The 12,120-nt window shown below is 65.6% G+C and overlaps 1 protein-coding gene across 3 annotated transcripts; it reads right to left on the minus strand.

Moving 5' to 3' along the window:
* LOC139170838 (uncharacterized) lies at nucleotides 1-12,050 on the minus strand. Of its 3 annotated transcripts, XM_070758374.1 has the most exons (24): nucleotides 11,683-12,050; nucleotides 11,265-11,490; nucleotides 10,883-11,100; nucleotides 10,541-10,729; nucleotides 9,204-9,391; nucleotides 8,870-9,065; nucleotides 8,520-8,674; nucleotides 8,142-8,251; nucleotides 7,885-8,009; nucleotides 7,034-7,378; nucleotides 6,669-6,826; nucleotides 6,395-6,482; nucleotides 5,748-5,966; nucleotides 5,167-5,307; nucleotides 4,917-5,083; nucleotides 4,516-4,628; nucleotides 4,122-4,243; nucleotides 3,713-3,873; nucleotides 3,039-3,151; nucleotides 2,637-2,761; nucleotides 2,126-2,345; nucleotides 1,464-1,569; nucleotides 974-1,065; nucleotides 1-701 (listed from the first exon to the last, which is right to left on the minus strand). In XM_070758374.1, coding segments are annotated over exons 1-24 (3,939 nt in total). In that variant the 5' UTR covers nucleotides 12,044-12,050; the 3' UTR covers nucleotides 1-700. The 3 variants fall into 3 exon arrangements, with proteins under 3 accessions (XP_070614475.1, XP_070614476.1, XP_070614477.1); XM_070758375.1 differs by lacking the exons at nucleotides 1-701; nucleotides 974-1,065 and adding an exon at nucleotides 1,078-1,143; XM_070758376.1 differs by lacking the exons at nucleotides 1-701; nucleotides 974-1,065; nucleotides 1,464-1,569; nucleotides 2,126-2,345 and having other exon boundaries at nucleotides 2,689-2,790.
* Nucleotides 12,051-12,120: the final 70 nt, after the last annotated feature.

The raw sequence follows: 12,120 nt of genomic DNA on the forward strand, positions 1-12,120 counted from the left end.
TCCCTGCCTTTCGTAAACTCCTTAAAACCCACCTCTGCCGTCAGGCATGGGGAACTAAAACACCTCCCCCTTGCCCATGTTGTTTTGTTGATTGATTGATTGACTGTGTGCCTGCTTTTTATATATATTGGATTGTTTTATGAATTTTTTAACTTAAAATTGTAATTAGATTGGTGGGCATTGGATTGGTTACTATGTACTGTTTTTATTATTGTTGTGAGCCACCCCGAGTTTGCGGAGAGGGGTGGCATATAAATCCAATAAATCTAATCTAATCTTATTTCCGCCCCACCCCCACCCCCCTCCAGAGGGGGCTGAGAAGAGCCCTGCGTCCACCTTAATTAAGGGATGGGTCTCCCTCCACAGGGAAACCTGGGACCCTCCGCGGAGACTCCCGGGCCCACCTGCCACCCAGGCCTCTTGCAGGAGCTCCTGGCCTCCCCCTCCCTCTGCTCTGGACAGAAGAACCCCAGGACGCTGGGCAGAGTGGACCCTGCCTTCTGGGCAAGAGCCTGGCCAAAGGGAAGAGCCACACAGTCCCCGGCAGAGCTTTTATTGGCCATTTCTGTCGTACAGGACCTTGGAGGAGGCTGTCCGGTCTCTTTCGTCCTCTGCCGTGAGACTGAGGGAACGGGACACCTTGAACTCCATCATGGCGACCAGAGCAAACTCTTCGGGGTCCAGAAAGCCCAGGCTGCCCTCTGCGTGGGGAAGAGGGGCAAGCTCTGGCCGGGGGCTGCAGCCCTCCCCGCAAGGCCAGAGGGGGGGGCTCACAAGAGCCTTGGCAGCTGCTTCCAGAGGGAGGCCAGTTTGGCCCAAAGTCCAGTAGGCCCGGCTGGCGAGATGCCCAGGTGCCAATGGACCCAGTCAACCAAGGAGAAGCCATGTTTTAGCTGAAGGGACCTCAGAACAGGGAGGGTCGTCGTCCCCCCCCCCCCGTTGCCCCCCCGATGCTTCTAAGCTGTTCACATACCAGTGCAGAGGGGGATACAAAATGAGCAGCTGGCCCCGGGGGGGTCCCCCGCTGGCAGTCTTCCACACAGGCCTGCACAGGAACTCCACACACTGCAGCAAGAAGAACCGCAGGGCCACCTTAGGATGGGCCCGTTCCCGGCCCTCCTCCTTCCAGGCAGGCTAAAGGAGCTGGCAGTGGGGCAAACAAGACCGGCCGTATCTGTCTGAACGGTTTCCCCCTCGCTGGGAGAGAAGATGTTCTGGGCAGAGAGAGCAGGGCCAAGGCGAGCTGTGTCCCCCCCCCTCTCCCCAAAGGGGCCTCGCCTCCCTCCCTCCCTCAGGAGAGGCCCTGGCCCACTGCTGGGCCCCCAAGGCGTGGGAGGGGGACACTGCGTCCTGGTTGAAAGGAACACACCCACCACCCGCCAGGGCAGGGAACGCGCGAGGGCCCCTGGGCCTTTGCTGGCCACTTGGCAGGAGCCCCATGCCCCCCACCCCCGGACCCTCACCTTTCTCTGCCGTGGTCTCCAACGTGCCCGCTGCAGTCGCAGGCTGGCCGGGCTCCACCTGCGGGGGCCTGGCGGCAGCCGGGGCCACTGAACCCTTCCGCGCAAACTGAAAGGAAAGCAGAGCCAGGCATGGCGAGCAACGGCACCGAGGCCGGCCAGCCCCCTTTCGGTGGCCCCCTCGGCTGACTCCCCCCACACCCGGAAGCTCTGGGGCAGCAGGCCGCCCCCCCTTCTCTGGACACAGCCCGGTGCTCGGCCCCTGATGCGCCACACACTCAGTGCCAGCATCGAGAGCAGTGGGGCAGGAAACATCAGAGCATCGTTTGTGCTTTTCACCGATGGGTTTTATTGGGGTTTTATACTTTTCATGGTTCTATGCCGCCCGGAGTCGGTCAGGAGTCGGGCGGCCTATAAATTCAATTAGACCTAAAAACACCTGACCACCCTCAGAGACTCAGGGAAGAAGACCCCCCCCTAGCCCCTGTCAGATGGCAAGTCTGTTCATGTGCTGCCCCCCCCAGCCCCCACCCCCCGAGGCAGGTAGCGTGTCACAGGATCCAAAGCTCCAGAGAGCAGCTCATGGACGGGACACCCCATTCCCCCCCTTTGAAGGGGGCCCCTCCCTCCCTCCGCTCGCCCCAGGGGCCCAGCCGGACACTCACTGGACCACACATGGAGCACGGGAGCCTGCTCGGGGGATGGCCCCCTCCTTGCTGCTGAGCAGGTAGAAGCCGGGCCCCGTCGTCTCCAGGACGGCCACGCAGGCGGGGCGCTCCAGAAGGCACTCCCGCTTGGCCCCCTCCAGGGATTCCGCAGAGGGGTAGAGGAGTGACAGCTCTCCCTCCAGGCCGAAGCCAGCCCACCGGTCAAACCACTCGGTGGCTGGGAAGGGGAGAAGGGGACGCAAGGGGGGGGACGGTCAGCCAACACAGGGAGCACTGAAAAACTATTGACGTGGTGCGAAGGAAAACGTGGGCCCAGCCGAGGTCTCGGGGGGGCTTCCCAGCAGCTGCCCAGCGAGCGGAGAGGAGCCTGGCAAGGGCCTTCCCTGGGGAGCCAACGTAGAGCAGCCCCCCCCCCCCCCGCAAACTGTGCGAAGACGGGGAAGCCAAGAGGGGGGACAGAAGGCCGAAGCGGGGGGGGGTGCGTGGAGGGGGGCAGCGGGCCTCTCACCTTCAGGGCCTTTGCACAGGAAAGGCCTCTCCTCCCCACAGCTGGCGTCCCGCAGGAGTCCGGTGGCCGAGTCAAACCACACACAGTCCTTCCGCCCTCCATTGGCCAGGTCATCTCGCAGGTGCCTGAGGGTCACAAGGGCCGGTAACACCCCCTGACGGAGGGAGCCCAAGCGGTCAGCCTGTGGCCGGAGGCCTCCCAGGGGCAGGGGTGGGGTGACGGTGGAGGCTTCGGGGGGGCCCAGCAGATGTGGGAGCGGGTCGCCCCTGCCCCTTACGGACTCCTCTCATTAAGCCAGAGGGGCCACCTGAGGCCAGTGACCCTTGTCCAGCTGCAAGGTCCTCGCTTTAAGGAAGGAGATGACCCCAAGGAGACGGGCTGGGCTGCCCTCTGGCCACTCACTGAGCCACCTGCTTGCTGAAGGGCTCCAGGGCGGACCAGCGAAAGATGGACTCCTCCTCGCGGTCATTCAGGCCTGTCCAGAACGGGCCTTGGAAGTGGGAACGCACCCAGTCCTGGAGGGAAGGCAAAGGGACTCGGTCTCTCTCCGCTCCCACCCAGAAGCCCCTGGGACAAAGGGGGGCTGAGGTGCCAGGTCCGCTCTCGTGGGGAAAGGGTGGGTGGGTGGGGGGAAAGGTCTTCCTGAAGAGGGCCAAGCGGCAGAGGCCGTGGTTGCACGGGGAGAGGGAGGGAGCGGGTCCGGCTGGCCAGCCCCTGCAGAAGTTGCAGGAGACCCTCAGGAGGAGGGGGAGGGGGAGGAGGAGGAGGGGGAGGAGGGGGAGGGGGAGGAGGAGGAGGAGTAGGAGGTGGAGGAGGAGGGGAGGAGGAGGTGGAGGAGGGGGAGGAGGGGGAGGGGGGAGGGGGGGAGGAGGAGGAGGAGGAGGGGAGGGGAGGAGGGGGAGGAGGGGGAGGAGGGGGAGGAGGAGGGGGAGGGGGGGAGGGGGAGGAGGGGGAGGGGGAGGGGGGGAGGAGGAGGGGGAGGAGGAGGAGGAGGAGGGGGAGGGGGGGAAGAGGGGGAGGGGGGAAGAGGGGGAGGAGGGGGAGGAGGAGGGGGAGGCCCAGAACGGAAAGGATACCATCTCCTGGAGCGAGGTCAGGTACAGCAGCTCAGTTTCTCTGAACCTCCGACAGGCCACCAGGGCCTCTGGCCAGGCACCCGCAGAGGAGGGGTCCCAGAGGTAGCAGCTGCCATTCCAGTGGCTCCAGCCGGGCTCTGCTGGGCAGGAGCTTGGGGGTGCTGGGCCAGAGAGGAGGGAGGCACGGCTAAAGGCCTGCCCAGGCCATGTTTCGGCCCACAGACCTCATTTCCCAAAGCCCCAACCGGCAGCCGCCTTCCTCCCAGCCACCACCACCACCAAAGGAAGCGCAGCCGGTCCAGGTGTCGCGTCCCCCCCCCCCCGGGTGTGCTGATGGGGAGCTGTGTCACTGCAGGCCCCCGTCCACCCAGGCTGCCTCGACCTCACCCGGGCCCAGCCAGCCACTCACCCCAGAGCCCCTCGCACACCCAGGGCCTGAGGTCGGAGCACGGGGAGGCGGCCAAACCCTCCGGGCCTCCTCTGGGAGAAATCTCCACGCAGCCTCCGCTCCCAAGAGGCACATCGGGGAACCTGGCAGGGGAAGCAAGGAGGGTGGGGCCCCGCTGAGCATCCTCTGGAGACCCAACAGAATGGCAGGGGCCACTCCGCGGGGGGGGAAGGGGGGCTGGGGCTGGGAGTGGCGAGTCCATCAAGCGAGGCTTCGCTCTCTGCATTTCAGCTGCTCCCCAGGGGTCTCTGGGTGGGTGGGTGTGGGGGGGGGCAGAGCACGAGGAGGAGGGAGAAGCCCCCGCTCCAGGGGCCCATTTCCCGAAGCAGCTTCCTCCCCCAAAGGAGGGGCTCACCAAGGCAGAGAGAGGCTGTCCAGGCGGCCTCCCTCCCACCTCCACAGTCCATCTCCATCCGCATCACTCAGCCCTGTCCAGCTGGGCCTCTGCACCATGGCTGCCACCCAGGCCTGGGAGGGGAAAGGGAGCCCTCACTCTCGGAACTTCACGGAAGGAAGGTTGCTCTTGCCGGGGGTGGGGTCTCTTCCCTCAGGCTGCCTGCGCCAGGGGTGGGCGCCAGGGGCAGGACACGCAGGCCTGGAGGCCTTTCCCTGCTTTACCTCGTTATTAATTAGCAGCTGTGGGACCACGGGGGGGGGGGGGGGGTGAGGTGAAGAAGCACAAGGGAGGGTTTGCCTGGCCTGGCCGCTGCCCCCCTTCCCCCCCCCCATTGAACGGAGACCCCAAAAGGTCCTGGCCTTTTCCCTGGCGCTGTTCAGGACCAGGAGGGCGACGTTTCCGCCGTGGGCCTGGCAGGTGGCCCGGGCCTGGTCCCAGCTCCGGCTGCGCTGCTCCTCCACGTAATAGCAGTGGCCGCCCCAGAACCACCATCCGGGCCCCCTGGGACACCTGGAATGGACCAGGCCTAGGAGAAACGTTCGCTGGTTAATCACGGGGACCCGAGGGGCCGTGTGTGTGGGCCACAAGAGAGAACTGCAGGCTCCTTACCGTGGGGACACGAAGGGCTGAAGCCTCGCACACAGCTCAGGCTGCCATCGCACCGGCCGGTCAGAGGGTTGTAGGTGCGTGTGCTGAGGCAAGGAGCGGAGCGCCTCCGGCAGAGCCTTCCGCGGAACCCAGGGGAGCACGCTGCAAGCGGAGGAGGCGTGGGCCAGGCCGGAGGACCAGGGCCCCCTTGGTAACGGCTCCCGAGGGCCCCTACGGATTCTCAGGCAGGGCTCACCGTCCCAGGGGGCACCCAAAAGACCGGCCCAAGGGCGGCCCCCCCTCTAGCAAAAGGGGAACATCCTTCCAGGCCTGGCCATGCGTGCTAGGTGGCCCAGTGGCCAAGGGAAGGCCGCGTTCAGGTCACCTCTGGGGGCCACAAGCTGAGGGGAAGGGACCAGGAGACCCACTCCCTGCTTCCAGAGGTGGGGCCCAAAGAGGGAGGGCAGACCCACTGCCTGACCCGCCAGGCTCTTCTCTGCAGCGCAGGAGGCGGGTCCAGGGGGCCAGGAAGCCCAGGACAATCCTAAAGTGGCAGGGGAGGGAAGCCCCCCGCCCGGCCCTTCAGGACAGCGGGCACTGACCAGCCTTCATGGAGAGGAGAGCCCCCGAGCCAGGGCTGTCGACCAGCACCGTCCCGGCCACGGTGTAGTGCGCGCCTCGCAGGCTCAGGACCCCCGTGCAGCGCTCCTTCTGCAGGTAGCAGGCGTCCTCCGCCTCCTGCCGCGAGGCGTGACGGTGCTCGGGAGTGGCCTCCCTGGGCGACAGGAGCAGCTTCTCCCTGAAGGAAGGCAGCCCCACGTCTGCGGGAAACGAGGGGGGGGAGCGACGTCTGCCTCTCCTTTGGGGCACAGACGAGCCCCAGCACAAAGCCCGGGCCCACCCCCACGGCCTCCCCACACACGCATCTTTCTACATCAGTAGCCCCTCTGGGTGTGAGGTGACTGCGTGGGGAGGGTGCGCACGGGAGGAGCTGAAGCCCACCGGTAGCACTGAGGGGCTTTCCTGGCCACCCCCCACCCCCGGGGTGAGTCAGTGCAGTCAGCAGGGGCTGGGGTCCGTGGGGTCCCACGTTGCCCTGAATAGAAGCTCTTCTTCGGAAAGGACTTGGATGACCTGCAGCAGGTTCTGTCCCTCTGGGTGATTCTGGAGCAGGGCCTTTGTCCTTCCCCCTGGCTCTGTCTGGGTGGAGCTTGTCCCTTCGGTCCCCACCCCTTGGTTCCCCTGGTACCTTCCCCTCGCTGGCAAGCCCAAAGGGAGCCCCCTGGCCGCTGGACGCCTCTTCTCCTCCTCCCCTCTGCAGAGGGGCCGGCTGGGACCTGGGAGGGGCAGAGGGGGACCCTGCGGATCAGCTTCCAAAGGCGGCCCAGCTGCCCCCCCCCCCCGGAAACTCTCCACGGGGAGCAACTGGAGTGTCAGCAGAGGGGCTTGGGGTGCCGGGGAGGGGGGAACTCCAAGGCAGGGCACACGCCCCCCCGCACGTGAAGGAGGGCCACGCCCCTCACCTGGCTTAGGGGTGGAGCCTTCCTCACTGAGCTCCCCAGGTACCTCCTGCACACGGCCTCCGCGTCCGCTTGGCTCCTGTAGCGCTGGAGAGACCAGCAGCTTCCCCGCTCAAATACCCAAACGTCCAGCGGGAGGCACTTCAGGGAGGCCGTGAGGGCTGCGAGGAGAGGGTTCGCTTTGACGGACAGTCATGCCAGAGGGGAGGCCCCCCCATGCTCCCCCCTTCCTCGGGACCCCTGAGGGCTGAAGGGAGGGGCTCTGGAAGCAGCCTTCGCTGGGGGCCGGTTCCCAAGCCTGAGCTGTGGGGGGCGGGGGGGGCAAAGCGAGAGCCCCCTGAGCTGGACGGCCACTCCAGTTCTCCTACCGGGAGCCTCTGGGTAGTAGAGGAAGCCGTCGCAGAGGCCGGTCAGCGGGTTGCAGCTCAGGCCGGGCTCGCAGGGAGGGCACATGGACTGGCAGTCCTGGCCGGAGTAGCCGGGGGAGCACCTGGTCTTGACGTGCACGGCGGCTGCTGCTGCTGCCCTGGGATCCTCCAGGCGGACCAAGCGCCTCCCCACCATAAGGTGGTGGCCTGCCGCGGTGCTGACCACAGCATCACAGCCCTCGCCCAACGCGCTGCACTGCCGCTGGGCGGCCTGGAGCGAGTGGAAGCTGAGGTCAGCAGCCTTGGTGCCCACAAAGGACTTCCCAGGGAAGGCCATGTAGGAATCTGGAGGAGGTGGAAGAGGAGGGGGCTGGAAGAAAGGCCCAGGCGAGCCCCCCCTGCTGCTCTTTCCACTGCCCTCCCCTCCCCCGCAAGCCTTTCCGTTGGTCAAGAGGCCAGGTCAGCCGGTGCTCCTGCAGGCTTGCTCAGTAAATATAAAAGGGATCCTTAAAAACGCAGCCGTTGGAGGAACAGGGGCAAGAAAGGGGGCTGGGGGGTGTCAATTCGGCCTCCCAGGCCTCCCCCGTCTCCTCCCTTTCGTCTGCCCCCCCTCTTCTCCACCTGCCCGACCGCCACCAGCCCCCAAACACGACTCTCTGCCGCTTGACACGAGGGGCCTGGGTCCCCCTGGAGCACAAGCCTTCCAACTGCCTGGAGAATTCTGGGGGCTGAAGCCCACCCGCCTTAGCGTTGCCAGGTTTGGGGACCCCTGCTAAGCATCGTTTGTGTGGGAAAGGCTTTCCGGCAGGCCCCAGAGCGGAGGGACGAGGGGCAGGGCGTCCTGCTCTTACCGCTTTGGCGTGGGGCCTGGCAGATCCAGCGGTGAGGCCTGTGGCACGGCTCGGCCTTCAGGAAGCCGGAGGTCAGAGCAACCATGCAGACGGACAGGCCGGGAGACTCCAGAGAGAACATGAAGCTACGTGGTGGGGAAGAATGAGAGGCAGAGGAGGAGATGGGGGGGAGCGGGGGGGCGCGAGGGGCCCCCAACCTGCCAGGCCTGGGTGGAGCAGAGCAGGGAGGGGCCTCGGGGGTGGGGGTGGGGCCTTACCGCCTCAGCGCTTGATTGAACCGGGTCCCGTCCAGCCAGCTCCACAGGTCTCTGCCGCTGCTGTGCAGCCCTGTCCAGAGGCTGCCCGGCACTTGCCCTTGAAGCCACATCTGCAGCGCACACACACGCACACACACACACACACACACACACACACACACACGGGGTGGGGTAGGGGGTGAGGACATTCCCCCAGGCGGGACTCCCGGCCACCCAGAGGCCAAACCCACAGGACTGCCCACTGCTCCCGGCCACCCAGCCACCCACCCACCCACCCAAGGCTCTGGCCACAGCCCTGCAGCAGAGGAGGCTCCGCCCTGGCCCCCCAGCTGGGCTTGGGTGCCGGAAACTGCCCCCACCCAGAGCCCAGGGTCTCACCAGGTCCCGCGGGCTCTTCAGGGAGAGCAGGCTCCCGCCGTGGAATCGCTGGCAGAACCTCTGCGCCTGGCTCCACTCGAGAGCCGCGTCCAGCACGAAGAAGAGGCACCGGCCCTCCCAAGGCCTCCAGCCCCTGGAATGGGGGCAGTGCACATCTGGGGAGGAAAGAGCAGGCAGAGGGAGGGGGAGGTGCAGGGACCTCCGAGGGGGGCACTGCTTGCCGGTGGGTCATGGGGGGAAGCAGGACGGAGGGAGGGAGGGAGGGAGGGGCATCCCACCCACCCTGGGTCTCTCCCTTCCCCGGGGGACTTTCCGGAGGCTGAGGACGTGGTGCGAAAGTGAGACCCTACCCCAATCCAGGAAGAAGCGCAAGGCCTGGGGGGAAGCGCACCTCCCCAGGTGCAGGGCGGCAGCAGTGGCGTTCTGGAACAGGCAGAGCCCCGAGTGCAGGTTCTGCAGCCACGTGTCCTGCAAGAGGCGGAAGCTGCTCCGAGGGTCATGGGAGCAGTCCCAGCTGCTCAGGACGGAGGAGCCATCCAAGGCCACCTGCACAGGGGACCCAGAGAGGCTCACCTGGCGGCCATTCTCACCTGCAGCTCATAAACCAAGAGGAATGCCCCACCCCCACCCCTGCCGCCAAATCTTCAGGCCCAGCCAGGGTTTGCAGGGGCAGGAGAGACTGACCAGAAGGCAGGCAGGGGGGTCAGCCACGTTGCGCAGTCGACCGTCCAGCTGTAATCCCCAGAGAGCCCGGGAGGCACAGGGGCCGCGCAGGGGCCGGAGGTGGAGGAGGGGCCGCTCTGGGTCTGTGCAGAGGACCAAGGACTTCTTCCCGCGCAGCCGCAGCAGGCCGAACCACACGAAGGGACGAGCTGCGGGGAAGGAAAGAGAGGGGGAAGCAACACGCTCTGGTTCGCCCCCCCCGCCAAAGCACCGGAGTGAAACACACACACACACACACAGACGCACACACATGCAGTGTTTGCCGGTCAGGGAGAATCTCCAGGTGTCTTAATCACTTTGGAAGACGGGATCCTGCTGGACAATGGGCCCAACTAGGGTTTGGGCAGCAGCAGCAGCTGGAGGCAATATTTCTTTATTTAATTTGGTCGGATTTCTGGGCCGCTCTTCTCCGCAGACTCAGGCCGGCTTGCAACACAAGGCCTGAAACCCAACGGAAGGCTAAAACGGACGCTGAAGGCCCAAAAAAGCCTCCATTCAGCAGCCATCACTCAATCAAGGCTCAACGGCCCCAAGCCTGCCGACAGAGGGAGGTTTTTAGAGCCCTGCGAAAGACCGGGAGGGAGGGGGCCGTCCCAGTCTCCAGGGGGGAGGGGGAGCTGATTCCAGAGGGCCGGAGCCACCACAGAGAAAGCTCTTCCCCCAGGCAACATGGCTTGGCTGACGGGACCTGGAGAAGGCCGACTCTGCGGGATATGCGAGGCAGGAGATGGGCCGTAAGCAACCTGGCCCAAGGCCATGCAGGGCTTTATAGGTCACGGCCAACACTTTGAATGGCATCTGGGGACCAACAGGCAACCAATGCAGTTCGCGGAGTGATGGCGAGATGTACGTGTGCCTTAGAAGGCCCAAAATTGCTCACGCGGCTGCATTTTGCACCAACTGCAGCCTCTGAACGCCCAGAGCCCCACGCGAGGGCGTTGCAGTCATCGATCCTCAGGGGGGTGAGGGCGTGAGTGACTGTGAGCAGAGGCTCCCTGTCCAGGTAGGGCCGCAACCGGTGCACCAGGTGGACCTGGGCAAGCGCCCCCTCACCACAGCCGACAGATGGTCTTCTAAAGTCAGCTGTGGACCGAGGAGGACAGCTGACAAATGCAGAAAAGGAGGCAGCCGGGGAGGAAGGTGGCACCAGCAGTTGGGAAGGGGTCCCCGTTTCCCTCCTGGACAGAGGCGGCAACTCAACCACCAACCAAGGGAGGGGAACCGACGGGGACATGCAAGCCAGGGCAGCCCTACTTGGAGTTCCCCCCAACCCATCACAATACCCCCGCCCCCTTCACCTGGCTCTTCACCGGGAGGGCTGATTTGCACCCCCGGAGGCTTCTCGGCAACCAGCTGGCTCCAGCTCACCACGTTCCCAGGAAACTTCCACCTGTTCCTCAGGGCGGACAGCTGCTTCACTGAGGACTGCGAGAGCGCCCGGTCCCACAGGTTCACCTCACTCAGGTCGCCCACGTAGAAGCTGGGCCCTGCGAGGGCAGCCTGGTCAGCAAGACCCACGCAGGCAGGGTGCCCAGGGACAGGCCTTACAGAGACAAAGAAGGGGGCAGGGGGAGGGGGGCACCAGGGGCCACGGAGACCACGGTGCGAATCCCTCCCCAGGGGACTCGGCCAGGGCTCACCCCCGTGGCCGCCTTCCAGCTTCCCGAGGCTCAGGCTTCCTCCCAGGGACAGCCCCTTCCAGAGGAAGCCCCCGCCTTCGGACACGTCAGGCTGCCAGGCCTCTCCATCCACAAAGACTTCGAAGGGAGCCACGCCGGGAGCGTTGGTGACCGAGACCGCCAGGTGGTGCCAGGACCCATCCAAAAGGAGGACTCGGGTGCCGCTGAACAAGAGGGCTCTGCAAGAGGAATCCGAGCAGGGCCTGGGGAGAGGCTCGGCCCCCTCCTCCGTGGCTCACTCCCAGGCAAGGCCGTAGGGCCAGTGGGCCGAGAGGGGTGCCGGAGGGAGGGAGGGCCTGTGGATCTGCAGGGGTCCCAGGCAGGGTGGGTGGCACAGCCTCACCCCTTGGCATGGAATTCCAGTCCGGACGGGGAGAGGAGGAAGAGTGCAAACTCTGCCTGGGGCTGCCACCTCAAGGAGTAGCTGACCGCGCACATCCGAGGGGAGGCCAGGAAGGAGCTTCGGATCCACAGCGCAAGGGTGAAGTTGCCCAGGTAGCAGTGGATGGCGCCCTCCAGCTGCAGGCTGCTCCCGTGGGGGAAGCGCAAGTCAGAGGAGAGCGGGTACTCTGGAAAAAAGAGGCCGGGGGTGTGTGTGAGGGCATCCCAGGGGGGCAACGGAGGCTCCGTGAGCCTTCCACCGGATCCCGCCTTCCCCTCTTGCCTCCGCCGGGCCCTCTTCCAACTGGGCAGGGTCAGGGCGCCCTGTCCCCCTGCCCCCTTGCGCTGCCTCCCGCGCGGGGCTGGCTGGACCGACCTACCGAGGGAGGCGTTGGCTACGGCGGCTCCGCTTATCTGCAGGGAGCTGAGGTTGCCGAGGAAGGCCGTGTGGCTGTCGGACAGCCGGAAGTGCTGCTGGTGGTTGAAGAAGCAGGCGAAGCCATCTGGGTGGCGGATGAAGCTCCAGGTGTTGAGGCCGGGGCGGAAGGGGGCCCGGGGGTCATTCGTGTGCAACAGAAACCTGCCGTGTTCACTAAAGATGCTGCCGTGGACGTGAGTGGCATTGTACTCAAAGATGGTCAGGAAGAGGGTGCCATTCGGGTGGACGCACGTCAAGGACAGGGAGAAGGTGGCACGGCCAGTCAAAGAGAAGGTGACGTCAGCCGTGGCGTAAGGACCCATCCCGCCCAGGAGGAGAAACTGGACAGGCTCCGGAGGGCCACAAGAATCTGCCGGCAAAGAGCAGCTCGAATTAGCCT

Source organism: Erythrolamprus reginae, chromosome 8 (genome assembly GCF_031021105.1).
Source record: "Erythrolamprus reginae isolate rEryReg1 chromosome 8, rEryReg1.hap1, whole genome shotgun sequence".
Taxonomy (NCBI): Eukaryota; Metazoa; Chordata; class Lepidosauria; order Squamata; family Dipsadidae; genus Erythrolamprus; species Erythrolamprus reginae.